This window comes from Dendroctonus ponderosae, unplaced genomic scaffold, assembly GCF_020466585.1.
Source record: "Dendroctonus ponderosae isolate FM_Combo_2020 unplaced genomic scaffold, Dpon_F_20191213v2 Dpon_F_20191213_9, whole genome shotgun sequence".
In the NCBI taxonomy this organism is placed as follows: Eukaryota; Metazoa; Arthropoda; class Insecta; order Coleoptera; family Curculionidae; genus Dendroctonus; species Dendroctonus ponderosae.
In genome coordinates, this window is record NW_026019116.1 from 6,405,405 (window position 1) to 6,432,051 (window position 26,647).

General features: G+C 39.9%; 4 protein-coding genes across 23 annotated transcripts in view; 3 read left to right on the plus strand and 1 right to left on the minus strand.

The window, feature by feature from the left end:
- The window catches only part of LOC109543319 (hemocyte protein-glutamine gamma-glutamyltransferase), a 9,308-nt gene extending 3,503 nt beyond the window's left edge, over nt 1-5,805 (minus strand). Inside the window, exons 1-7 of one of the 2 annotated variants that reach the window (XM_019912981.2) lie at nt 5,736-5,805; nt 4,989-5,211; nt 1,182-1,408; nt 846-1,115; nt 528-790; nt 262-476; nt 84-207 (exon numbers count right to left, since the gene is read on the minus strand). In XM_019912981.2, the coding sequence (XP_019768540.2) occupies nt 84-207; nt 262-476; nt 528-790; nt 846-1,115; nt 1,182-1,408; nt 4,989-5,187 (1,298 nt within the window). In that variant the 5' untranslated portion in view covers nt 5,188-5,211; nt 5,736-5,805. Of the gene's footprint in view, nt 1-83; nt 208-261; nt 477-527; nt 791-845; nt 1,116-1,181; nt 1,409-4,988; nt 5,238-5,735 lie in introns of both variants that reach the window. The other variant, XM_019912982.2, reaches the window with a different exon arrangement.
- A 1,741-nt stretch (nt 5,806-7,546) lies between these two features.
- LOC109543321 (MAGUK p55 subfamily member 7) lies at nt 7,547-12,956 on the plus strand. 10 transcript variants are annotated; one of them, XM_048669703.1, is made up of 13 exons: nt 7,547-7,914; nt 8,085-8,204; nt 8,252-8,405; nt 8,464-8,596; nt 8,648-8,779; nt 8,922-8,951; nt 9,861-10,028; nt 10,085-10,281; nt 10,334-10,449; nt 11,411-11,707; nt 11,766-11,897; nt 11,959-12,170; nt 12,227-12,956. In XM_048669703.1, the coding sequence occupies exons 2-13, from the start codon at nt 8,156-8,158 to the stop codon at nt 12,401-12,403; spliced, it is 1,797 nt and encodes a 598-aa protein (XP_048525660.1). In that variant the 5' UTR covers nt 7,547-7,914; nt 8,085-8,155; the 3' UTR covers nt 12,404-12,956. The 10 variants fall into 10 exon arrangements, with proteins under 10 accessions (XP_048525660.1, XP_048525659.1, XP_048525666.1 ...); XM_048669702.1 differs by having other exon boundaries at nt 7,548-7,914; nt 8,146-8,204; XM_048669705.1 differs by having other exon boundaries at nt 7,550-7,914; nt 8,085-8,201.
- Nucleotides 12,957-13,295: 339 nt separating this feature from the next.
- LOC125505666 (GTP-binding protein Di-Ras2-like) lies at nt 13,296-18,590 on the plus strand. Its single transcript, XM_048669910.1, has 3 exons — nt 13,296-13,476; nt 18,050-18,272; nt 18,331-18,590. The coding sequence occupies exons 2-3, from the start codon at nt 18,077-18,079 to the stop codon at nt 18,588-18,590; spliced, it is 456 nt and encodes a 151-aa protein (XP_048525867.1). The 5' UTR covers nt 13,296-13,476; nt 18,050-18,076.
- Nucleotides 18,591-21,195: 2,605 nt separating this feature from the next.
- On the plus strand, nt 21,196-26,605 carry LOC125505627 (MAGUK p55 subfamily member 7-like). 10 transcript variants are annotated; one of them, XM_048669744.1, is made up of 13 exons: nt 21,196-21,563; nt 21,734-21,853; nt 21,901-22,054; nt 22,113-22,245; nt 22,297-22,428; nt 22,571-22,600; nt 23,510-23,677; nt 23,734-23,930; nt 23,983-24,098; nt 25,060-25,356; nt 25,415-25,546; nt 25,608-25,819; nt 25,876-26,605. In XM_048669744.1, the coding sequence occupies exons 2-13, from the start codon at nt 21,805-21,807 to the stop codon at nt 26,050-26,052; spliced, it is 1,797 nt and encodes a 598-aa protein (XP_048525701.1). In that variant the 5' UTR covers nt 21,196-21,563; nt 21,734-21,804; the 3' UTR covers nt 26,053-26,605. The 10 variants fall into 10 exon arrangements, with proteins under 10 accessions (XP_048525701.1, XP_048525700.1, XP_048525709.1 ...); XM_048669743.1 differs by having other exon boundaries at nt 21,197-21,563; nt 21,795-21,853; XM_048669746.1 differs by having other exon boundaries at nt 21,199-21,563; nt 21,734-21,850.
- The last annotated feature ends 42 nt before the right edge of the window (nt 26,606-26,647 follow it).

Sequence of the window (26,647 nt, forward strand, 5' to 3'; positions counted from 1 at the left end):
AAAAATAGCTTCGTTGCCTGGTTTAAACAATGTTTCTTTCTGCACGTTTCCTTGCAACATTTCCTCCCTCTTAAAGCACTTACTGATACTTGTTGATCGACATTCGGCTAAATCCCCAATCCGACTCCTCATCCTCCTTGAAGTGCACAATATCGGCATTCACTTCGGAGAAGACAAACGGGGTGTCGTAGAGGTACCCAACTTCGCCTGCAGATACCAGTGTGTAAAACGTGATTTTTTTAAAGAAAGTATTGGATTAACCTTTTTTAACTGCTGCCACTGAAGCAGGGCCACACCTGAAGACCTTGTCGCTTGTCTCTTGGGGCGTGGCATCGATAATTTGCCAGCCGCCATACCCTTGAGGCAGATCGGGCCTGGACATCCACACATCGTTCCACACGTGGAAGTTCCAGCAGGAATCCCTGCAGTCAATCTCGTCGCTTTCCTCGATTTTGTTGCCGAATATATCGAAAAATCTGCAAGGCTACTGATAGTTTCTGCGGGTTTAGGTGTGATCGCTCTCGTACTTATCCACCGTCATTGAGGCGTTGGTGTCGTGTGCGGATACGTAATTGGTTGTGGCTCTGCATGGGATGCCCAACGCTCTGCAGACGGTAACGGTGGCGCCAGCAAACACCCAACACTGTCCATACTTGACGGACATTCCTCCTGATTGCAGAAACTGGTCCATTATCCCAGTGGAGCCAGTCCAGGCGAAGGGGGACGTGCCGTCCTCGTACTGTCCATCCCATCTGCCCTCCAAAAGACCACCATCATCCACTGAGTTGATCTGGAAAGTTGCCGCTGCAGAACGCATTTCACTCCCATTGATCGAACGGAGTTACCAGCGCAGAAATGGCTCGGGTGATCAGAACCGGGTTGCCTCGGTCGCTGTGGGCGAGTCCAGACTTCTCCATCAGGAGCATTGCGGCAGGCAGCACGATATCATCAAACTGCCCAAAAACCCAATGCTTTCCCGTGGGGTTTTTAAAAGTGCCACACCATATCTTCCCCGTTTCGCTCAGCACGTATTCCTGCCGCTCCTCCTCATTTTCCATATAGACTGCGTCCAGAGAGCTCCAGGGGTTGAACACCAAGTAGATGTCATCGGGGATCTTTTGCGTATGCAAAAGTCAGTAGTTTAACCAAATAGTCCCCAGTTACGGTTTTGAGAGATTTACCGCATAGTCGAACCGCTTATCCTTCTGCCCAGCTATGTTGGTTTGTAGGGAACACTTCCAGATGCCCACGGGGGCGTAGGCAGGAATCCACACCTGAACAGTGATGATCGTTTCGTTGATCTGACTTAGGCAAATCGACCAGCGGTTCTGGTCATTGGGCAGACGGCGGGTTTTCGGGTGGATGGGCAGAATAACCCTTGTTCCTCTCACAACGTTGGGTTTTGGACCTAAAATGTTTAAGTGTGTTTACCTCGTCCATGGTAAACCTGCCCAGATAGCATTTGATATTCTATGAATATCCCAGAATGTTCAAAAAATATACAGAACATTGCGGGTATATCCTGGGAATATACATGGTTGAACATTCCTAACATGAATGTTCGTGGAATATACATGCATGTATATTCATCAAAGTTCATAAAAAGTATATCCTAGGTATGTACATATATGTACATATTGGGTATATGTGCAGATGAACATGCCAGGTATGTACATATTGTGTATATACGTAACGTTTTAACGTAAAACAACCAGGATATGAAAACAACAGAAGACTCCAGTTGGGCTGAAACATACATTTTGAGTCAAAACCCAGGAAAACTTTTAACGCCTTTAGCCTCAAATGTCTCGACAAATCAAATGAAATCGCTGCACGAATTTTTGCTGGTTCCGATTTGTGCTGCCGCGCCGATTAAAAGCCGAACACATCAATTTTGAGGCTCAGGTTTACAAAACCGGCAAAAATCTGAATTTTGTGCTGTTTGAATGAAACTTACAGCATGTTTGGTGTCAAGTGTCTTCTATAAAATGCAAAAAAATTCAAACTGGTTCTTGTTTCACTTTAGAAGATACGAATTTTGTGAAGGCTTGAACGCAGTTTACTGTAAACATCAATTTTGAGAATCAGATTCATCAAGCTAGCAATATCAGGATTTGGTGCGCTTTTTGCGTCACTTTTTGCATTTTTAGAGTCGAGGGTTCTGAAACTGAGGCAAAAATGTCAAATTATTGCTTGTTTTAGTTTGGAAGATCCGGTTTGTTAAATGAGACTGCGTAGTTGTCCAAAACCAGCCATTCTGAGCCTCAGATTTATCAAGCTGGCAAAAATCAGGATTTCGTGCGTTTCTCATGAGATTTTCTGTAGCWTTCGGCACGAAGCATCTTTTAAARATTGAGAAAGTATCAAATTTTTCCTTGCTGCAGTTTGGAAGACCCGATTTTTTAAATGAGACCGCGCAATTTGCTGTAGACCCAAATTTTCAGTCTAAGATTTTCCAACTGGCAAAAATCAGGATTTTGTTCGATTTCAATCAAACTTACAGAATGTTTAGAGCCGAGTGTTTTCTAAAAATGATGAAAATTTAAAATTGGTTGTTTCTTCATTTTGGAAGAAACAAAATTTTTAAGGCGAGAACGCAGTTGACTAAATCAATTCTGAGACTCGCATTTATCAGGCTGGGAAAATTCAGGATTTTTTTGCGATTTTTACGAGTCTTTCCGCATCTTTAGAGTTAAATGTCCTTGCAAGAACGTGAAAATTTCAATTTTGACGCTCTGGTTTTCAAAACCGGAAAAAATTTGGATTTTGTGCCATTTGAATGTAACGTACAGCATGTTTGGGGTCAAGTGTCTTCTAGAAGTGCAAAAAAAATCAAATTGGTTCTTGCTTCACTTTCTAAGATACAAATTTTTTGAAGGTGAAAACTTAAGCGTGCAAAAACAATCACAAACTTTTATTGCAAACTTATGACTGAAGAAACCACAAGAATGAGCTGAAGTTGACTCAACATTGACACGTTTTCCTCGAATAGAACGCACTCAGCCCTAAAAATTATTTTAAAAGTCTAACTAGTTGCTGAGAAATTAACTGTGAAGCTCCGACCTGCGACAACCAGCACGAAATCCAAAGGAAATTCAAAAACATTTCTGTCGTAAAATTTTTTTAAAAATTTAGAAATATCCTGACGATGAATCAAAATCGAAACACATTTAGAATCGACTGTCTTCTCAAGGTTGGGAAAATTTCCAGACGCCCCTTGCTTTAGTTTGAAAGATAAAAAAATGTCTAGTTGAGAGCGCAGTTGTCCAAAAACCATCATTTTGAGCCTCAGATTTGTCAAGCTGGAAAAAATCAGGATTTTATGCGTTTCTGCTCAGACTTTCTGCGTCAATAGTACCGAGTATCTTCTAAAGATTGTGAAAGTTTCAAATTCTCCCTTGCTTTCTTTTGGATGATGCGATGTTTTAAAAGAGGGAGTGCAGTTGACTTGAAACCTCAATTCTAAGACTCGCATTTATCAAGCGGGAAAAAATCAGGATCTTGTGCGATTTTTAGGAAACTCCGCGTCTTTAGAGTTAAGGGTCGTTGCAAGAAGGTGAAAATTTCAAATTATTCGTTGCATCAATTTGGAACACACACATTTTTAAAACTGAGAGCGCAGGGGACCGAAAACATCAATTTTGAGACTCAGGTTTACAAAACCGGAAAAAATCTGGATTTTGTGCTATTTGAATGAAACTTACAGCATGTTTGGTGTCAAGTGTCTTCTATAAAATGCAAAAAAATCAAACTGGTTCTTGCTTCACTTTAGAAGATACGAATTTTCTGAAGGCGAGAACGCAGTTTACTGTAATATCTAGAATTTCTCCCAAACAGATGATTTATGCCCATAAAAGGGCGCCGCCTCAGTTCAGCCCAATATTACATAAAACGATTGACTACTGATCAATTGGAAGAGGTGGAGCAAAAATAGGCCACCTCGATCACCTGACCTAAACAACCGGAACTTTCAACTAGTGAGTAGAAGCAAAGGGAGGAGTCTCTTTTAACCCAATTAAATCGGTTCCTGAACGTTTCCTAGTCAGTATTTATCCTGTCACGACTGTTAAAAGCTGAATTAAGGACCATTTCGATAAAACGCTCCAAAAACTACATTTTCCTTAATAGGAAATTTTTCCGTAATCTTGATATCTAACTTTTAAAATAGTAGAAGCAGAATGAAGCAAAAGTCTGTAATTTCGCCACTTTTAGGGGCTTAGAAGGTGATTTCTGAGCCATCAGCCCAGCTTTTTCAATGGGACTTTTACCACACCATGAAGGAGGCTTCAGATTGCATGCGGTGTAAATGTGGCTCCATTCTTCTCCAAAATTAACTTGGAAAAGTGGGTACTTTTTCAGCAGTTTTTTTGCACCCTGGCTTTCAGAAGAGCATTTTTGAACAATCAGCGCTAACTTCTCAATCGGCTTTGCGGCATACGATGCAGAAGGCTTTAGATTGCATGCGATGTAAATAATGTTCATTTTCATTCATAACTCTTTAACGGTTGGCGATACCAAAATATTTATAAGGAGCTTTTCGATAGAACGTTTCAAGAGCTATCTTTTCCTTATAAGGCGTAGTTCTTCATATCTAACCTTTAAAAATGTGGAAGCAGAATGAACCGAATGTGTGTTTTTCATTCATAACTCTTCAACGCTTGCAGATGCCAAAATATTTATAAGGAGCGTTTTGAGTGTTTCACGAACTACCTTTTGCTCATTAAGCGTAATCCATAATTTTGAAAATATAAAAGCAAATGTTGAACGCTTTCGTTCCTAACTGGTTAACGGTTGAAGATGTCTGGTATCTAGTCATAAAGACCATTCCGATAGAGCGTTTCACGAGCTCTCTTTTCCCTATTAGGTCTCGCCCAAAATTCCTAGCCTCTAAAAAGTTACAAGCAAAATTCAATCAGGTCTAGAAAATTATTAAAAATACCTGACGAGACAAAGGGAGGACTCTAAAATCATCCCTAATAGAAACTTACCGATGGCAAATCGGACTCGGACAACATCCTGGATCGGAACGTAGTCCCGGTTGAAGCGAATGGCAAAATTGAAGGTGCATCCTCTGCGTAAAATGGGGAATGGAGTATCCCCATCCAGGATATCGTACATATCCGTGCGGTTCTGTTTCGCATTCTCCTTGCAGTAGAGCTCGGTGGCCACAGGCACGATTGGTTCCATTGTATTCAAATTCGAGCAAACACCCTAAGGATCGTTGGTATTCTGAGCGGCTAATAAGTGATATGCTTAGTATTCTGAACCAGACACTGATAAATGAAGCGCAAAAGTTGGCTGCAACAGTCGCATCATTAAACCGCTGTTTTATAAATCCGCCCAAACTCGTACGACAACAATTTAAATTGCTGCTCAACTTCTAAAATAGAATAGTGGGAAACGATTTTTCTAATCAGCGAACGATTTTATGAGCGCCTGTGCCTGCAATAGCGAACATGTTTTTGAATTATTAGTGCAAAATCAGCCTGCCATTAAGAAAGTTGAAATTTTTACTGCTTTTTTGAGCAGACTTCAGACTTTTCTTGCAACATCTCAATCACAGCACTACTGCCAATAAAGCTAATGAGTAAAATCCCCAAAAAAAATCACTGAAGTGTTAAAAAAGCTGCATTGGTTCACTGCCAGAGAGATTCAATCTCTCAAATACCCATCCAAAGTTAAATAGCGTTCAAATTAGAAACAAATTTAATTTGTAGTACGAGTTAGTTGATTACCTTATTGACCTCCAAGCGCCGTCCAAACACAACCGCGACGGACCAGATAATAAATTCAGCAATTTCTTGCTCGTCGTCTTTATAACGAATTCAAAAAGCCGGATTTTACGCAGCAGCTAGTATGGTTGTATGAGCAAATCCAAGAAGTGCGACTTTCATCATTGTACAATACCGAAAAAAATCGGCATGAGTAAACCCATCAATGCCGTATGCGTTTATGGGAATTAAATTTGTCATTGCAATCATCACCGAATTGAAATTTCGTTGAGTAATTGATTTTCGTGAAAGGCAAAGAAATTGGCTGGCAAGAGAACCATTCGGTTTCTTTGGGTTTTTTCAAAGAATCAAACCCTTCAGCCATGGGAATGCTTTCAACACTTCCATCGGGTGGATAGGAGAGAAGGAAATTTGCCTCAAAAACACCCAGAAGATCAGGTGAGCGACTAAAAAAGGTCGTCGCTGGTATCTCAGAATCGGTTCTAAAAGCATTACTATTGGATGATGGTTGGTGAGTTGAGGGGTTGGCAAAAAATGTTGATCAAAATTTGTTTTTAACTTTTCAGAGGTTAGGAACTTTTGGGAAATATCATCACAAAAAACAGTTCTATCGAAAACATCCTCACGACGAACGAGTTTTGCGCGCAAAAAGCGGCGGTTTTCCAGATTTTCATAAAATTTCGTCAAAAATTTAATCAATTTTGCTTCTAACTTTTAAGAGGTTAGGAATTTCGGGTGAGAAGGAACAAGTAAAAGAGAGCTCTTGAAACGCTCTATCGAAATGGCCTGTATGACTAATCTGGTATCTTCAACGGTTAACGAGTTATGTATGAAAATATTCGTAGGTTTGCTTCATTTTGCTTCTATCCTTTCAGAGGTTAAAAATTTTGGATTACTTGAAGTAAGCAAAAGCTAGTTTTAAGAACGTTCTATTGATGGTCCGTTTTTTCGGGAAAATTCGGGCACAACCTTTTGACAAGAATTTTTTATCCACCGGACTCTGAGTCGCTCGCAAACGGAGCGTTTCATATTTTTCAAAAATTCCTTTGGCAAAATGGAATTAGCTGGCGAGTTGATGTTTACGCCATTTATACGGGAAATTGTTGTCACTGTATAACCGATTCAAAGCGCCTTCTCAAAGTGACCTTTAACCATGTAATACACTTACTTACTATCTACTAATAAAAACGGGTTTTTCTTTAATTATTTATAGAATCAAAATTTATTCCTGGGTTTCAGTCATTTATTGTCTCTATTTATCAATCAAAATACGTTTCGGTGTATTTTTCCACCATCATCAGTTTTTATGTGTAGCGTTGTTGCTGCTTTAAGCCTTGGCATGCATTTCCAAGTGCAAAACACAGTCAGGAAAGTATATACAATTATTTTGTAGAAGCGTATTAATTGGACACCCTGTATATACTTAGGGCAAAGAGTAGTTGACAGCTACAACGAAAAAACATCAGGCGTCTTTGAGTGGCTCACCCTGTATATGTAGCGAACTCAACCGATCTTTGCTGTTTGATTTGCAGCCTCCATACGAAGAAATTCTCCTAAAAGCTTTTGAATTTTTCCTGATTTCATGGCTGCCTTTTTCTGCGCCGAGTGTGTCGTGCCTGACTTGATTAATTAAACACAGTTAGTCATTTTTTAAGGCGTGTTTTATATGCGAAGCGATCGGATTAATTTATTCAATCAATAATTCATGATTGATTGCAGAAAAACAACTGAACAACGATAGGGAATTTTTGCGACATTCGTTTGCTAGTCGTCAACATTTTTTATTTAGCAGTTTATCTTGGGAACAATTATTTTCAATCGAAAATTAACTGGCTGAGTGCGGTCCTGTACATTGTTGATGTTTACTCTAACCTCTAATAATAAACTGTGATTGGGGCTGTTTTATTGTCATCAGCTCTACTAATAAAGCACTAGAGCCTTAAATACAGCTGAATAAATACGCAGACCTTCAATAAAATAGCTATAAAGGCCCGATTGTCCTTAAAAAAGACCTCCTTGACAGCCGCAGGAAAATTGTCTACCCAGCTAGCAGTTTTACTCAGTTCTGTCAATTTTCCCGAGGAAAATCGCCATGTTGACAACGTTCGGTGCTTTCCACAAAAAGTCTTGTTTCTCGTGGAATAAATGGGCATGAAATTTCGGCGGTTTTCAGTCTGGCAAGGTGAGTTTTAGATGGATTTTCCATTAGCCCCTAAACGGTGTGGTTGGTGGTTTGCACTCCATTATCGAAAAATCTGAAACAATCTGCACTTTTGCTGCATCGAGGTTATTCACCTTTTGAACTAGTCGACTATTTATTCAAAGGCCGGGCCAATTATTTGTAATCCTTAGCATAGATAGAACCATAAGTCTGATGATGTTTCGAGCTGATTTAGTGATTGTGTGAAAACAGCGTTTTCAGAATGACCTCCGAAGTGATGGAAAATGACAACAAAACCCTGGACTCAGGTAGTATTTAGTAAAGCTCCAGAGCAATTGATTAATGATGTGGTTTCCAGCCTTAACCGATCTGTTTGTGAACTTGCAAAAATCCTCAGCCCTTCTGAGCACTGAGGAAGAGCAGACCTTCCTTAATGGGCTGTTGCAATCGAAAGAACTGAACGCCCTGGTGAACATCCACAGCAAAATCCTCAGCAATGTCGAGCGCAAAAGGTGCCTTTTCACGTGTGTTACTGAACGAGTCAAAAAATCTAGTTGTTTCATATGGCAGGTTCTTTCCTGTTCCGGCTTTGTCTGATGGGATGCAAGTGCTTGCTGATGTCCTCGAGTTGATCTATCAGCAGCCACGTAGAAGCAGCGACTGTCAAGAGTTGTTCCTGATGCTTCAGAAGCCGCATCTCCAGGTGGGGATGCTCAGACACCACTGAGACAGTTGCCTAATGTTTTTCCCATAGGGATTGCTGTGTGCGCACGATGCAATCGCTCAGAAGGACTATTATCCGCGTTTGCCCGATATTCCTGTGGAGGATGACGAAGAGGAGCAAACCATCAAAGTCGTGCAGTTAGTGAAGAGCAATGAACCATTGGTAAGGGTCGTGGACACTTCCTGATGTCGCTTAAATTTGACTTTGTAACTTCAAGATTACCTTGATCTCTTGCTGCTTAAGCCCCGTTTTTTATCTTTGACAAAAAATGGTCATTTATGGCAAATTTTTGTTTTTTACCAAGACTGGTACGCAAAGCGCTGAACCGATCGTCGTAAGTATTTCACATCGAAACGTGAGCCAACTACTTAGGTTCTTTCTGGCATACTTTTGTTTCATAGCTTTAGTTAATTAACGTATTGGTTTCTAGCCCCGTTCAGAAGGGCATTTCACTTTAGTAGTTCGATCCAACGAAGTAGAACTAGCTTGGTTCCCAAAGCAGGTCAACTATCTTCTGCATTCACGCCAAATACAATCAGAGTTTATCTACATTCCTGCTTGTACTGATACCTTGTAGTTCATTTTGAAGATTGTACATAAACCAGTTTAATCCTTGCACTTGAAATGGAAGCGCCAACACATTTTATTAAGCCGAAAGTTCTCTTCTGATGTAAGCAAGTACAGATTCAACACAAATTTCAGATTCATCCGCTGAGTTTAGCCTGAAAATAACACTTTCGAAACAGATTTTTAGCTCGACATTCTGAAAATTCTGCAGCAACGACATAAATTCTCCTGAAATGTTGTCTAGGATATCAAAACTTTCGGCTTTATACCAAGATAGGATTAGCTTAAATATTATATCCTGAACCAAGTGTAACTTTTGACCACTGGCTTCCTGCTTCTATGAGCTCAACCAATGTGTTTTATCTAAACTACAGGAAACATCTACTGGCTCAAATAATCAGGTCTAATTTGTAAAAAAAAAATTGTGCAAACTGTCCCATTTCGATCCGCGATAAGGATTTTGGCGCTTCCTGTTGGCTTCTTTCACGTTTTCTTTGCACCCATGCTCATTTCTCCATTAAACTTTTGCAAATTGTATATTTACCCCTCTAGAGCCTTTGACTTTATACAGTTAGTTGTCTCGATTTGTAGTTTGTTTCTGCCCACTTAGGTCTTGGCTTTTTTACAACAATTTCCTCCACTGTCTGTATTTTAAACGCTGTTTTTGCTTCTGCAGGGCGCCACGATCAAAACTGATGAACTAACAGGGAAAATCGTGATCGCCAGAGTGATGCATGGAGGCGCCGCAGATCGATCAGGATTGATTCATGTAGGAGATGAAGTGGTCGAGGTGAATGCCATTAGTGTGGAAGGCAAAGAACCCAACGACGTTCTGGACATTTTGGTGAGTGAGTTTTTTGAGCAAACTTAACGACAACAGGAGGGTTCTGCCAATTCTAGCAAAGTTCCGAAGGAACCATTACCTTCAAGTTGGTGCCTGCTGAGTGTACCATGAACGTGAGGGAAAGCAAAGTGAGAGTAAGGGCGCATTTTGACTACGACAGTTCCACAGACCCTTACATACCGTGCAAGGAAGCCGGCCTGGACTTTAAAAAAGGCGATGTGCTTCACATCGTCTGCCAGGACGATCAATATTGGTAATTCGCATAAAAAGCGCACTTAAAGCATGGTATTTAATACGTTTTCTAGGTGGCAAGCTCGGAAAGAGGGCGATAAGCATATGCGGGCCGGGCTTATTCCGAGCAGGGCCTTACAAGAGAAGCGAATCGTGCATGATAGAGGAATGAAAAAGGACGAGGATGAAGGTGAGGCTTCAAGAACGTATTACTGTTCTTTGCTTGCAACTGCAGATTTAAATAGCATGAAGGCAACAGTAGATAACCGGTTATTATGAAGAAAGCGTTCGGGCCAAGGATCATGTTTTTAAAACGTTTATTAATGAATTAAATAGTCGAAACGTAAAGGGCGAGAAATTTAGAACCAATTGAGTGCAAACATCCCCCTATCTTTAGCGCCGAGTACAAAAAAATCAAGCATTTGTGGACTGTTGTTGGCATACGGAGAAAGTCCCATTTTTGCCCGGAGAATGTGCACTAAAATTCCTTATTCCAGGCGCAAATTTTCTATACATTCTAGTTCTCCATGCCAAATTCATTAAAAATCATCCAAACTGGCTGCTGTGGGTACAGATTCAGAAATCGCATGCTTAATTATGCGTCTGGAGACGGTGAGGCGATTACGCTTTCTAATGATTTAACAAAGGAAGCTCTTTAAAAACCGACGACGGGCAAAAAATCGGCTGGAACTGAAAAAAGCGGGCAACCTTGTAAAACAGATATACATTAGGATCTAGACGCATTATTATTGCAAAAAAATTGTTATTTCGATCATTTGAACGATCGTTTGCAGAGGATTAGTTAATTATTCCGTTAAAAAACCTGGTCTGAAGCTGTAAGCCGCACCCGGACGTCCTTGCCTGGAGATTTGATTCGTTTTGTCGAGTCTAGAACTTAGCAAATCAACATATTTTGGCACAAATAATCGAAAATTTCATTTAACCCACGCTTTACTGAGCTTGCGCTTGAAATGGGGACACTTTGCATCAACCAAGTGTACACTAAAGGACACCAACTTACCATTGTATCATTCTTTCGCCAGTTTCAAAAGCTTGGATCATGAATACTAATGCTAAAAACTAACAAGTCAATAAAAACAGAAAATCTGCATGCAAAGAACTAACATTAACCGAATCCGCCGAATGCGTAGGACTATGTTTCGTTCCAGTAGTGGCTGAAGAGGGCTTAAGCTGTAGTCCTGAACCTGTTCGGTGTCTGTTAGGGGCCGACAACAAAAATAAAACTAAAAAAATAATTTACGATACAGCGGAGAATGACGACTTTGATCGCGAATTGATCGCCACTTATGAAGAAGTCGCGAAACTGTACCCCAGACCGAGTGTCTTTAGGCCTATTGTATTGATTGGACCCCCTGGAGTTGGACGAAATGAGCTGAAACGTCGTCTAATCGACACTGATCCCGTAAAGTTCCAAACGCCCACGCCCTGTAAGAGTTTTTGGATTGCTTCGTCTCATCGTATAGTTTATTAATTATTTACTTACAGTTACCAGCAGGAGTATGAAACCTGGTGAAGTTGACGGCAAAGAGTATTTCTTTGTTACGCGGCAGCAAATGGAGCGCGATATTGACGAAGGGAAATTTATCGAATTTGGAGAATACAAGGGCAATTTGTATGGTAGGAGGGTTAATTATATCTTCAGAGTTCATCGCAAATGCGGGTTTTAAAATATTTTCAGGAACCAGCACTTCGAGCGTCGAGGCAATAGTCCACGCAGGCCTGGTGTGCATTCTGAACCCGCATTACCAAGCGCTGAAGATGCTCAGAACTCCACTTCTGAAGCCTTACATTATATACATAAGCCCGCCTAGTTTGGACGTTCTGAAGCAGACCAGAATGGCCCATCACGCGCGCAGTACCTTCGATGTTAATAACTCCAGAGGATTTACGGTGACTATCACATTTATCACTCAAAAACAGCAGGATTAGGCAAGTGTTTTTTGCAGGAGGATGAGTTTCAGGACATGATTCGACACTCCGAACGAATAAAGTTCCTGTACGATCACTTCTTCGATGAAACTATCGTAAACGCCGATCTGGCGGATGCTTTTAGCAAATTGCTAGCCGCAGTTAATCGAGTGGAAAGCGAACCTTTGTGGGTTCCCGCATCGTGGGTGCAGTAAAAGCGAGAAAACTGGCATTTATGTAGAAAAAGTCCCATAGTTTTGTGATTGAATTCCTTCTAGGTCTTAGCGAGCATCATTAATTAAAGCAAAAGGCATGATTCTCAGTGTAAATACGGTTTAGCTGTTGGAAATCTTCGAAGCTTAACCAAATTTTGATGAAGGCGTTAACAAAGTTTCTAGTCATCCAGTTTATCGGAAAGTAAATCACTGCCATTTATAAGTAGAGCATGTTTTGCTGGTTTTGTTACATTTTCGGCAATTGTAACACTTCAATTAGCTTTGATTCACTTAGATTAGGGAAAACGTACGATAATAACAACATTTTTTCCGCTCAGAAAGTTACTTTTGTTCATTTGAACTTGCTATAGAAGCCTTGTAGGAACGTATATTTATCGCTATTTTAGATATTTTTTTCATTAGTGTTTTATGGAACAAATCACGCCAGTTCACGTGTGTGTACACTTTGCTGGTTATGCCTGTTACATTGTTGTAATGAATTTTTGTATACCTACTACCTTTGTTAATACATAAATAAAATTGTTTAATTTTATTTTTTTTGTGTTTTATTTTGTTCAATATCCAATTGGGGGGTGCATCCAAGCAGGGTGAGCTAGAGTTTTAAATCAACGATCAATATTTTCCTAGAAAAACTATGAAAAAGTGGCTAAACAGAAAAAACCTAAACAATTCGTAAAATGCCGCTCGGATTTGACCCGCGGGGTTGAAAAAAAGGGCGGTATTAAAATCCAGGTCATTAATTGATACGCAAATGAGTGATTTGGGTAAAACAACGCATTCTCCGGCATCATCCTATGGGCGCACAGAGCGGCGGTTGCCAAGAGTTTCCAGCGGCTCTGCGGCAGAATTTCCAACAGTAGTTGTGCATTTTCCGAGCCATTCGCACGCCTTTACAATTTTCCAGCACTCGCGCTCTCTTCTTTCGCTTCGTTTTCTCGCAATCCTCCTCTAAGCTTCGCATTATTCCAACAAAAATCGCTTTTCCCCGACTCTATGCATGCTCTAACACCCAGGTGAACGTTCTAGTGAGCGCCTATTCGTGAAACCGTTTGGTAAGCATTGGGGCCTAAATGGCAACTCAAGGTGAAAGTCAGTCCTTTTACCCATTTTATATGCTTATTATGTATGTTAGTCGGCGCGCTACTAATTAGGAATGTATGGAAATTAGGCCCTTTTTAGGGAAACGGCTTTGATTGCGAATTAGGCTCTTTCAAGGGAGACTCGTCAGGTCTTCGTCATCAAAATGATGTTGCTGATGTTAAAAACTCTCGGAGTTCTAACCTAATTTCGTTCTTTTAAACAGTCTTAGCTTCTAAGCAGATTAAAATGCTCCAAAAGTCCAATCTAGTAACATCCAGATATAAATTTTTGAAAAATTATAAACTCCGACGGTTTAGAACATAAAAAAATATAAAAAATGGCGCCATATGTCACTCCAAATGGGACACCCTGTACATTAAAACCCCACTAGATGGTTGTCTTCAGTTGCGATTTGAAACACTTTTCTTCTAAGCTTTCAATATGATTTTAAAGTGAAAAGTAGTAAAACCAGCAGGCGATGCGAACATTAATAGGATTTCGAGCATAAATAATCGGCAAATCATGTTGGTTTTCACATGGGCAGATCCACAAGTGAATCATGTTCAGGTGGCTGGTTTTGCCTACACTGAACCCGAATAGGGACAATGCACCAAACACAATGCTCTTATTTCCATCGAATTGACTGAACTTGGCTACTTTTTCATTTTGGGTTTGCCAACTACGCTTCGAATGTTTTAAAGGGGAATTTTAATTTTCAGACTATGCAGGAAAAGAGCCTTAAGTAGCTCGTTTTGGCCTTTACAGTGGCTTTTTCCAACTAAAGTTGCCTGGATGTAAAAGCTCCGCTTGCTTGCCTCTTTAACAGTTAATATTCTTCGGAAATAACAGTATATAAGGCATTTTTTCAATATTAATATGTGTATAGACGATTACTCAGCAAACCTCTTTGTGGTAGATTTTACAAAGAAAATCGCTGGGTTTCACCCAATTGGCCCTTCTTCACAAAAAAGTCCAAAAGAAACTGTCTGGATGAATAATGTTGTTTTTAAACCAAATTGTTTTTTTCATACTCTCCAGGGCTGAAGGCCAGCGAGTTTTAGCAGCTTGGATAATTTACCTTAACTCAATGGATATGAAAGTGAGACTTTTTGTTAATTATTTTATATTTAAGTCGGGGACTTGTGTAAATAGGGGGCGTTGCTGGTTTTGGTCTACTTGCTGCTTACCAAAAGCGACTGGATGCATTGGCTGCTTTTACTGTCTTTCATCCTTAACAGCAATATTTTTTATATAACAGCAAAAAAAAAACAAAACCTACACTGTTGAAATAACGAAAACAATCAAATGGATATTGACGATAAATTGCTGAAAAATTCTGTTTAGGACATCGGGCGGACGAATCATTGAGATAATAAATACTGCAGAATTAAACCATCAATAACCGTTTATGAATACATTCGCTTTGCCGTTTCGTGCGTAAGTAATAATAATTCAATAAATCCCGCTGCCTGTTTAGTTCCAGTTGGGCAGCTTTGGGAAGAATTATGTTCAGGTGGCCAATCGCATTTGGATTCTGCAAGCTTGCAAACACTAATATTCTGTACTAAAATTGGTTTTTAATTGTTGGCTTTTTTGCGGATTCATTTAAGATTTTTAGGCCAACGGCGTTAAGCTGGCGATTTCTGCATCCATTATTATCGTTATCTGTGGCGTCTCTGACGTCACATATATTATATTCATGCTCGGCTGTTCGCAAAGACATGACAAGTTGGGCGTCGTAGACTGACAGCAAAACGTCAGAAAATTCCCGATTTGAAAATCGCGTTTTTTTGCAAAATCTCTCACTTTGGATCGCAAAAACACGATAAGAAGGTAACTGAGCGCTTCCGATTTCCGAAAATCATCAACCTCCCGCACAAAAATGGCACAATCCTGCCAAAATTCGAAAGTTTTCCAAGCGAATTTGCCGATAGTTTTCCCTCATCGCCACTAGACATTTGACTAACTTGACAAACTGACAGTTGAATTGACTTTTCCTCATGTTGATGTTCGCCTCAAACTACCTCATTTTTGGAGTCTGAAGCTCCAGCTTGAATTGGGGCAGGAGAACGAGGAAAATTGATCGTGAAGTCTCATTAAGATAAAATTATCCTTTCTATTAATTTTCGAGCGCAACATCTTTTATGCATCCGAAGTCATTGTCGCTCGAAACGCTTAAGCTGAGGCTTAAAATCGATTTCTAATTTCCCTAAGTGCTCGAAAGACCAGCTCAGTTATGCACGAATGCATTTCACCAGTGTATATGGTAAACTGCTTGAGCGAGACAAGCGAACAATCGTTCAGGAAACGTTTCTCTAGTTGCAAATATTCAAGTACACTTTTCAAAATCATGGTCTTTTGTGCAGATTTGCTAAATTTATGTAGATCTCAACCTGAGAATGAGGCGTTTTTACGATGTAAAAGCATATTCCAAGCATAAAATGCCAATTATATCTACATTTCGCTATGCCTACATCTAACTTTTTAAATGTTAAAAGTTCGCGGTTTGCTAAAATTCGACAATTTCGCTTCTATCTTTAAGAGACTGGCAATTTTGTTCCAACTCCAATAGCTTAAATGTAGCTCTTAAAAAGCTCTATAAAATGGGTTATTATGATTTATCAGATATTTTCTACGGTTTTCCGGATATGGGCTGTTTAAAACATAGGCTTTCTGATTTTCGCTTCCTTCTATATCTCTAGATATCTAACTTCCAAGTTAGAGCAAGTAGCAACTTCAAACCTTTATATTACATAGAAGATACGTGTACCTTAAATTCCTGACAATTTCATAGAAATCGCAGTAAATCCTGAGTTTTGTCGAGCTCGTAAATGTTGGGCTCGAAATGAACGATTTCGCACAACTGCACCATCGGCTTTAAAAATTCGTAACTTCGAAACAAGAACAAGTGGCGAGATGCAAGTTCCAATAACTGTTGACGGCACAAGAGGCTAAAACTCCTAAGAAGTTGGTTGAAATCGCGCAAAATCCTAATTTTTGTCAACTTGGAAAATTTTGAGCTTAAAATGACCGATTTCATACCACTACACCAACTGCTTTAGAACGACGAATCTTCTAAACCAGGCCAGGCAGCCACTTGAAACTTTCTTGAATTGTAGAAAAACTGTAGACCTGAAAGTCGGAGAAAGTTCAATTAAATCTTACCAAATCGTGATTGTTTTCCGACTTGTTATTGTTGGGCTTAAAATGAGCGCGTTTACCCAACTGCACCATCTACTTTAAAAATTCATAACTTCCAAGCCAGCGCAAGCACCAACTTGAAACTTTTGCAGCCTATCGACCTCACTTCAGCCTACAGGCCTTGAAAAGGCCAAAAAATCTCACCGAATGCTGACTTTTAACGACTTGGTAAATTATGAGCTGAAAAAGAACGTTTTCATTAAGCTGCACAAACCGATTTAGAAATTCCCTAGTTTTAACGTAGAAGAGATTGCAAGTTGAAACTGCCACAGTCTGTATAAAACATTTGAAACTGAAACTTTTCTAAAGTTTATTGAAATCGCTTGGCATCCTGATTTTGGTCTCCTTGCTAATTGTTGGGCTCAAAATGAACGTTTTCGTACAGTTCTATCATCTGTTTAAAAATGTGTAACTTCCAATCTAGATCAAGTAGCAAGTTCAAACTTTGGCAGATTATAGAAAACAGTTGAGCATAAAGCTTTGGAAAATTTCAGAAAAATTGCCCCAAATTCTGACTTTTGTCGATTAGGTAAATGTTGGGCTGGAAATACGCGTTTTCAAACAACTGAACCGTCGGCTTTAAAAATTCCTAACTTCCAACCAGGACGAAGTAGCAACTTCACACTTTCACATTCAGTAGAAGACACTTGGACCTTAAAGACCTGATAATGGTATAGAAATCGGGCTAAATCTTGATTTTTGCGGAGATGGGAAATGTGCGTTTTCAAACAACTGCACCATTAGCTTTGAAAGTTCCTAACAACTCAATGCAGAAGAAATGGCCACTTCAAACTTTCACAATCAGTAGAAGACACTTGCGCCTTTAACACCCAAAACACTCGCTAAAATATCCTAACTTTCCATCTACATACAACCCATTATATAGCACAAACCAAATGAAAAACCCATGCGAAGGCGACTTGAATTGCGACTGAAAGACGTCCTGTAGATGTAAATTTCCCCGATTTCCTTCATTTCAGCCAGTATTTGATTAATGTCGCATCGAGTTTGCTCAGCACTTGACTCGCTAATAAATCAGTAAAGTTTCAATATTATAAAAGGCAGTCGCAAAAATTCTTAATTGGTGTCAATAAAGTTTTCCACGAGGCAAAACTGTGCCTCGCAACGTAAACGTGAAACTCCAGCAACTTTATAAAGGCTCCGATTATTTATAATGGTGTGCGCATAGAAATCAATTTAAAAACTGCTTTGTGAAAATTTTAATTAGAAACCATTGAACAGCATGAAATCCATTTGCGCGCAGTTCAACTTCAATAAATTGAACTTTGAAGGTGACTGCAGCAGGTTGCATAATGGGTTTTAGAACGGGTAAAATGCTTCCAGATTTCCCCCTCAGAGAGTTTCGGGAGAATGTCTACAATGAGCGATTATGAGCGCATCCGACTGGTCATCCTGGGTGGACAGGGAGTTGGAAAAAGCTGCATCATCAAGCGCTTCCTCTTCAACACCTACTGCAATAAGTACCGGAGCACTGTAGAGGATCTCTACAATAAGGAGTACGATCTGGGGCACATGACTCTAAAAGTGGACATTCTTGATACAGCTGGTAGAAGCTACACGATGTTCAGTTGATCACAGCTACCAACGGGTTCTACGGGTTCCAGGTGACATGCAATTTCCAGCGATGCGACGTCTCTGCATAGCTACAGCTCACGCTTTCCTTTTGGTCTACTCTGTCGCTTCTGTCCCATCCTTCGACTGTGTCAAGCAGTGCTTTGAGGAAATCCGGGAAAACCGCAACGATTACCAGGACATTCCGATTGTTGTGGCCGGTAATAAGCTGGATCTTACCACCAGTCAGCGGGAAATTACCATTGAGGATGTTTCCGAGTGGGTTTATTGCGAACTACCCAAGCTAAGGTAAGAGGTTTTTTAATTCCTATTTTGGGGAGAAGTGATTTTTCTGGAATATTCTGGAATGGAATCTCAGCTTTTTTGCGAAACTTTTTAGCTTTGTTTGTTGTGCAGGTTGGCTAAACCCCTTGGGGCTGTCACTGATTTCGCCCTCTACATAGGTAGTCGGTGGCAATGTTTCAAAATTATCCGATTAACGGTTTTTCCAAAATGGTCAAAAAGGGGTTTTGCAAATATCCTGGATATCTTCGATAAGGGCGGATCCAGGGGGGGGGGTCATGACCATTCAATTCTCCCCCCATTCGATTCTCTATCTAACGATGTCAAAACGAATTCTCTGGCTCAAATGGTTCTTGAGTAACTTCGAAAAAAGCAGCGTCTTGTTCAAGTGGATTTTGCAACTCAAAACTTCTTGAATTCAAGCATTTTTTGAGAAAACTGCCAACATTTGCTTATCGATGGCTCACTTTCTAAAAAGGCCATTTATTTATCTCTAGAATGATGTACAAATCAGCGTTCTTGCTCATTTTGCCTCAGAGAAATGAGCAAAAACGGGACTGAAAACATGAAATTTTGGCATAATCTTGCACCTAAGTGTCTGATATTCAAATTTCGCTTTCTGGGTCAAAACTACTCAAATTTCCTCAATCACGTTGTTACGACTGAATCGACTTTTCAATTCTCTATCCAACGATGCCAAAACGAATTCTGTGGCTCAAATGGTTCTTGAAAAACTTCTAAAAAAGCAGCGTCATGTTCAAGTGGATTTTGCAACTCAAAAAAAAACCACGCAAATTGAAAACTTCTTGAATTCAAGCATTTTTTGAGAAAACTGCCAAGATTTGCTTATCGATGGCTCACTTTCTAAAAAGGCCATTTATTTCTCTCTAGAATGATGTACAAATGAGCGGTCTTGCTCATTTTGCCTCCGAGAAATTAGCAAAAACGGGACGAAAAACATTGAATTTTGGCATAATCTTGAACCTAAGTGTTTGATGTTCAAATTTCGCTTTCTGGGTCAAAACTACTCGAATTTCCTCACTCACGTTGCTACTACTGAATCGACTTTTCAATTCTCTATCCAACGATGCCAAAGCGAATTCTGTGGCTCTCGGGCCAAGGATCATGTTTTTAAAACGTTTATTAATGAATTAAATAGTCGAAACGTAAAGGGCGAGAAATTTAGAACCAATTGAGTGCAAACATCCCCCTATCTTTAGCGCCGAGTACAAAAAAATCAAGCATTTGTGGACTGTTGTTGGCATACGGAGAAAGTCCCATTTTTGCCCGGAGAATGTGCACTAAAATTCCTTATTCCAGGCGCAAATTTTCTATACATTCTAGTTCTCCATGCCAAATTCATTAAAAATCATCCAAACTGGCTGCTGTGGGTACAGATTCAGAAATCGCATGCTTAATTATGCGTCTGGAGACGGTGAGGCGATTACGCTTTCTAATGATTTAACAAAGGAAGCTCTTTAAAAACCGACGACGGGCAAAAAATCGAAAATTTCGTCAAAAATTTAATCAATTTTGCTTCTAACTTTTAAGAGGTTAGGAATTTCGGGTGAGAAGGAACAAGTAAAAGAGAGCTCTTGAAAAGCTCTATCGAAATGGAATGTATGACTAGTCTGGTATCTTCAACGGTTAACGAGTTATGTATGAAAATATTCGTAGGTTTGCTTCATTTTGCTTCTATCCTTTCAGAGGTTAAAATTTTTGGATTACTTGAAGTAAGCAAAAGCTAGTTTTAAGAACGTTCTATTGATGGTCCGTTTTTTCGGAAAATATGAGTCGCTCGCAAACGGAGCGTTTCATATTTTTCAAAAATTCCTTTAGCAAAATGGAATTAGCTGGCGAGTTGATGTTTACGCCATTTATACGGGAAATTGTTGTCACTGTATAACCGATTCAAAGCGCCTTCTAAAAGTGACCTTTAACCATGTAATACACTTACTTACTATCTACTAATAAAAACGGGTTTTTCTTTAATTATTTATAGAATCAAAATTACCAAGTGCATGCCAAGGCTTAAAGCAGCAACAACGCTACACATAAAAACTGATGATGGTGGAAAAATACACCGAAACGTATTTTGATTGATAAATAGAGACAATAAATGACTGAAACCCAGGAATTAATTTTGATTTGGAATTGAAACACAGTCAGGAAAGTATATACAATTATTTTGTAGAAGCGTATTAATTGGACACCCTGTATATACTTAGGGCGAAGAGTAGTTGACAGCTACAACGAAAAAACATCAGGCGTCTTTGAGTGGCTCACCCTGTATATGTAGCGAACTCAACCGATCTTTGCTGTTTGATTTGCAGCCTCCATACGAAGAAATTCTCCTAAAAGCTTTTGAATTTTTCCTGATTTCATGGCTGCCTTTTTCTGCGCCGAGTGTGTCGTGCCTGACTTGATTAATTAAACACAGTTAGTCATTTTTTAAGGCGTGTTTTATATGCGAAGCGATCGGATTAATTTATTCAATCAATAATTCATGATTGATTGCAGAAAAACAACTGAACAACGATAGGGAATTTTTGCGACATTCGTTTGCTAGTCGTCAACATTTTTTATTTAGCAGTTTATCTTGGGAACAATTATTTTCAATCGAAAATTAACTGGCTGAGTGCGGTCCTGTACATTGTTGATGTTTACTCTAACCTCTAATAATAAACTGTGATTGGGGCTGTTTTATTGTCATCAGCTCTACTAATAAAGCACTAGAGCCTTAAATACAGCTGAATAAATACGCAGACCTTCAATAAAATAGCTATAAAGGCCCGATTGTCCTTAAAAAAGACCTCCTTGACAGCCGCAGGAAAATTGTCTACCCAGCTAGCAGTTTTACTCAGTTCTGTCAATTTTCCCGAGGAAAATCGCCATGTTGACAACGTTCGGTGCTTTCCACAAAAAGTCTTGTTTCTCGTGGAATAAATGGGCATGAAATTTCGGCGGTTTTCAGTCTGGCAAGGTGAGTTTTAGATGGATTTTCCATTAGCCCCTAAACGGTGTGGTTGGTGGTTTGCACTCCATTATCGAAAAATCTGAAACAATCTGCACTTTTGCTGCATCGAGGTTATTCACCTTTTGAACTAGTCGACTATTTATTCAAAGGCCGGGCCAATTATTTGTAATCCTTAGCATAGATAGAACCATAAGTCTGATGATGTTTCGAGCTGATTTAGTGATTGTGTGAAAACAGCGTTTTCAGAATGACCTCCGAAGTGATGGAAAATGACAACAAAACCCTGGACTCAGGTAGTATTTAGTAAAGCTCCAGAGCAATTGATTAATGATGTGGTTTCCAGCCTTAACCGATCTGTTTGTGAACTTGCAAAAATCCTCAGCCCTTCTGAGCACTGAGGAAGAGCAGACCTTCCTTAATGGGCTGTTGCAATCGAAAGAACTGAACGCCCTGGTGAACATCCACAGCAAAATCCTCAGCAATGTCGAGCGCAAAAGGTGCCTTTTCACGTGTGTTACTGAACGAGTCAAAAAATCTAGTTGTTTCATATGGCAGGTTCTTTCCTGTTCCGGCTTTGTCTGATGGGATGCAAGTGCTTGCTGATGTCCTCGAGTTGATCTATCAGCAGCCACGTAGAAGCAGCGACTGTCAAGAGTTGTTCCTGATGCTTCAGAAGCCGCATCTCCAGGTGGGGATGCTCAGACACCACTGAGACAGTTGCCTAATGTTTTTCCCATAGGGATTGCTGTGTGCGCACGATGCAATCGCTCAGAAGGACTATTATCCGCGTTTGCCCGATATTCCTGTGGAGGATGACGAAGAGGAGCAAACCATCAAAGTCGTGCAGTTAGTGAAGAGCAATGAACCATTGGTAAGGGTCGTGGACACTTCCTGATGTCGCTTAAATTTGACTTTGTAACTTCAAGATTACCTTGATCTCTTGCTGCTTAAGCCCCGTTTTTTATCTTTGACAAAAAATGGTCATTTATGGCAAATTTTTGTTTTTTACCAAGACTGGTACGCAAAGCGCTGAACCGATCGTCGTAAGTATTTCACATCGAAACGTGAGCCAACTACTTAGGTTCTTTCTGGCATACTTTTGTTTCATAGCTTTAGTTAATTAACGTATTGGTTTCTAGCCCCGTTCAGAAGGGCATTTCACTTTAGTAGTTCGATCCAACGAAGTAGAACTAGCTTGGTTCCCAAAGCAGGTCAACTATCTTCTGCATTCACGCCAAATACAATCAGAGTTTATCTACATTCCTGCTTGTACTGATACCTTGTAGTTCATTTTGAAGATTGTACATAAACCAGTTTAATCCTTGCACTTGAAATGGAAGCGCCAACACATTTTATTAAGCCGAAAGTTCTCTTCTGATGTAAGCAAGTACAGATTCAACACAAATTTCAGATTCATCCGCTGAGTTTAGCCTGAAAATAACACTTTCGAAACAGATTTTTAGCTCGACATTCTGAAAATTCTGCAGCAACGACATAAATTCTCCTGAAATGTTGTCTAGGATATCAAAACTTTCGGCTTTATACCAAGATAGGATTAGCTTAAATATTATATCCTGAACCAAGTGTAACTTTTGACCACTGGCTTCCTGCTTCTATGAGCTCAACCAATGTGTTTTATCTAAACTACAGGAAACATCTACTGGCTCAAATAATCAGGTCTAATTTGTAAAAAAAAAATTGTGCAAACTGTCCCATTTCGATCCGCGATAAGGATTTTGGCGCTTCCTGTTGGCTTCTTTCACGTTTTCTTTGCACCCATGCTCATTTCTCCATTAAACTTTTGCAAATTGTATATTTACCCCTCTAGAGCCTTTGACTTTATACAGTTAGTTGTCTCGATTTGTAGTTTGTTTCTGCCCACTTAGGTCTTGGCTTTTTTACAACAATTTCCTCCACTGTCTGTATTTTAAACGCTGTTTTTGCTTCTGCAGGGCGCCACGATCAAAACTGATGAACTAACAGGGAAAATCGTGATCGCCAGAGTGATGCATGGAGGCGCCGCAGATCGATCAGGATTGATTCATGTAGGAGATGAAGTGGTCGAGGTGAATGCCATTAGTGTGGAAGGCAAAGAACCCAACGACGTTCTGGACATTTTGGTGAGTGAGTTTTTTGAGCAAACTTAACGACAACAGGAGGGTTCTGCCAATTCTAGCAAAGTTCCGAAGGAACCATTACCTTCAAGTTGGTGCCTGCTGAGTGTACCATGAACGTGAGGGAAAGCAAAGTGAGAGTAAGGGCGCATTTTGACTACGACAGTTCCACAGACCCTTACATACCGTGCAAGGAAGCCGGCCTGGACTTTAAAAAAGGCGATGTGCTTCACATCGTCTGCCAGGACGATCAATATTGGTAATTCGCATAAAAAGCGCACTTAAAGCATGGTATTTAATACGTTTTCTAGGTGGCAAGCTCGGAAAGAGGGCGATAAGCATATGCGGGCCGGGCTTATTCCGAGCAGGGCCTTACAAGAGAAGCGAATCGTGCATGATAGAGGAATGAAAAAGGACGAGGATGAAGGTGAGGCTTCAAGAACGTATTACTGTTCTTTGCTTGCAACTGCAGATTTAAATAGCATGAAGGCAACAGTAGATAACCGGTTATTATGAAGAAAGCGTTCGGGCCAAGGATCATGTTTTTAAAACGTTTATTAATGAATTAAATAGTCGAAACGTAAAGGGCGAGAAATTTAGAACCAATTGAGTGCAAACATCCCCCTATCTTTAGCGCCGAGTACAAAAAAATCAAGCATTTGTGGACTGTTGTTGGCATACGGAGAAAGTCCCATTTTTGCCCGGAGAATGTGCACTAAAATTCCTTATTCCAGGCGCAAATTTTCTATACATTCTAGTTCTCCATGCCAAATTCATTAAAAATCATCCAAACTGGCTGCTGTGGGTACAGATTCAGAAATCGCATGCTTAATTATGCGTCTGGAGACGGTGAGGCGATTACGCTTTCTAATGATTTAACAAAGGAAGCTCTTTAAAAACCGACGACGGGCAAAAAATCGGCTGGAACTGAAAAAAGCGGGCAACCTTGTAAAACAGATATACATTAGGATCTAGACGCATTATTATTGCAAAAAAATTGTTATTTCGATCATTTGAACGATCGTTTGCAGAGGATTAGTTAATTATTCCGTTAAAAAACCTGGTCTGAAGCTGTAAGCCGCACCCGGACGTCCTTGCCTGGAGATTTGATTCGTTTTGTCGAGTCTAGAACTTAGCAAATCAACATATTTTGGCACAAATAATCGAAAATTTCATTTAACCCACGCTTTACTGAGCTTGCGCTTGAAATGGGGACACTTTGCATCAACCAAGTGTACACTAAAGGACACCAACTTACCATTGTATCATTCTTTCGCCAGTTTCAAAAGCTTGGATCATGAATACTAATGCTAAAAACTAACAAGTCAATAAAAACAGAAAATCTGCATGCAAAGAACTAACATTAACCGAATCCGCCGAATGCGTAGGACTATGTTTCGTTCCAGTAGTGGCTGAAGAGGGCTTAAGCTGTAGTCCTGAACCTGTTCGGTGTCTGTTAGGGGCCGACAACAAAAATAAAACTAAAAAAATAATTTACGATACAGCGGAGAATGACGACTTTGATCGCGAATTGATCGCCACTTATGAAGAAGTCGCGAAACTGTACCCCAGACCGAGTGTCTTTAGGCCTATTGTATTGATTGGACCCCCTGGAGTTGGACGAAATGAGCTGAAACGTCGTCTAATCGACACTGATCCCGTAAAGTTCCAAACGCCCACGCCCTGTAAGAGTTTTTGGATTGCTTCGTCTCATCGTATAGTTTATTAATTATTTACTTACAGTTACCAGCAGGAGTATGAAACCTGGTGAAGTTGACGGCAAAGAGTATTTCTTTGTTACGCGGCAGCAAATGGAGCGCGATATTGACGAAGGGAAATTTATCGAATTTGGAGAATACAAGGGCAATTTGTATGGTAGGAGGGTTAATTATATCTTCAGAGTTCATCGCAAATGCGGGTTTTAAAATATTTTCAGGAACCAGCACTTCGAGCGTCGAGGCAATAGTCCACGCAGGCCTGGTGTGCATTCTGAACCCGCATTACCAAGCGCTGAAGATGCTCAGAACTCCACTTCTGAAGCCTTACATTATATACATAAGCCCGCCTAGTTTGGACGTTCTGAAGCAGACCAGAATGGCCCATCACGCGCGCAGTACCTTCGATGTTAATAACTCCAGAGGATTTACGGTGACTATCACATTTATCACTCAAAAACAGCAGGATTAGGCAAGTGTTTTTTGCAGGAGGATGAGTTTCAGGACATGATTCGACACTCCGAACGAATAAAGTTCCTGTACGATCACTTCTTCGATGAAACTATCGTAAACGCCGATCTGGCGGATGCTTTTAGCAAATTGCTAGCCGCAGTTAATCGAGTGGAAAGCGAACCTTTGTGGGTTCCCGCATCGTGGGTGCAGTAAAAGCGAGAAAACTGGCATTTATGTAGAAAAAGTCCCATAGTTTTGTGATTGAATTCCTTCTAGGTCTTAGCGAGCATCATTAATTAAAGCAAAAGGCATGATTCTCAGTGTAAATACGGTTTAGCTGTTGGAAATCTTCGAAGCTTAACCAAATTTTGATGAAGGCGTTAACAAAGTTTCTAGTCATCCAGTTTATCGGAAAGTAAATCACTGCCATTTATAAGTAGAGCATGTTTTGCTGGTTTTGTTACATTTTCGGCAATTGTAACACTTCAATTAGCTTTGATTCACTTAGATTAGGGAAAACGTACGATAATAACAACATTTTTTCCGCTCAGAAAGTTACTTTTGTTCATTTGAACTTGCTATAGAAGCCTTGTAGGAACGTATATTTATCGCTATTTTAGATATTTTTTTCATTAGTGTTTTATGGAACAAATCACGCCAGTTCACGTGTGTGTACACTTTGCTGGTTATGCCTGTTACATTGTTGTAATGAATTTTTGTATACCTACTACCTTTGTTAATACATAAATAAAATTGTTTAATTTTATTTTTTTTGTGTTTTATTTTGTTCAATATCCAATTGGGGGGT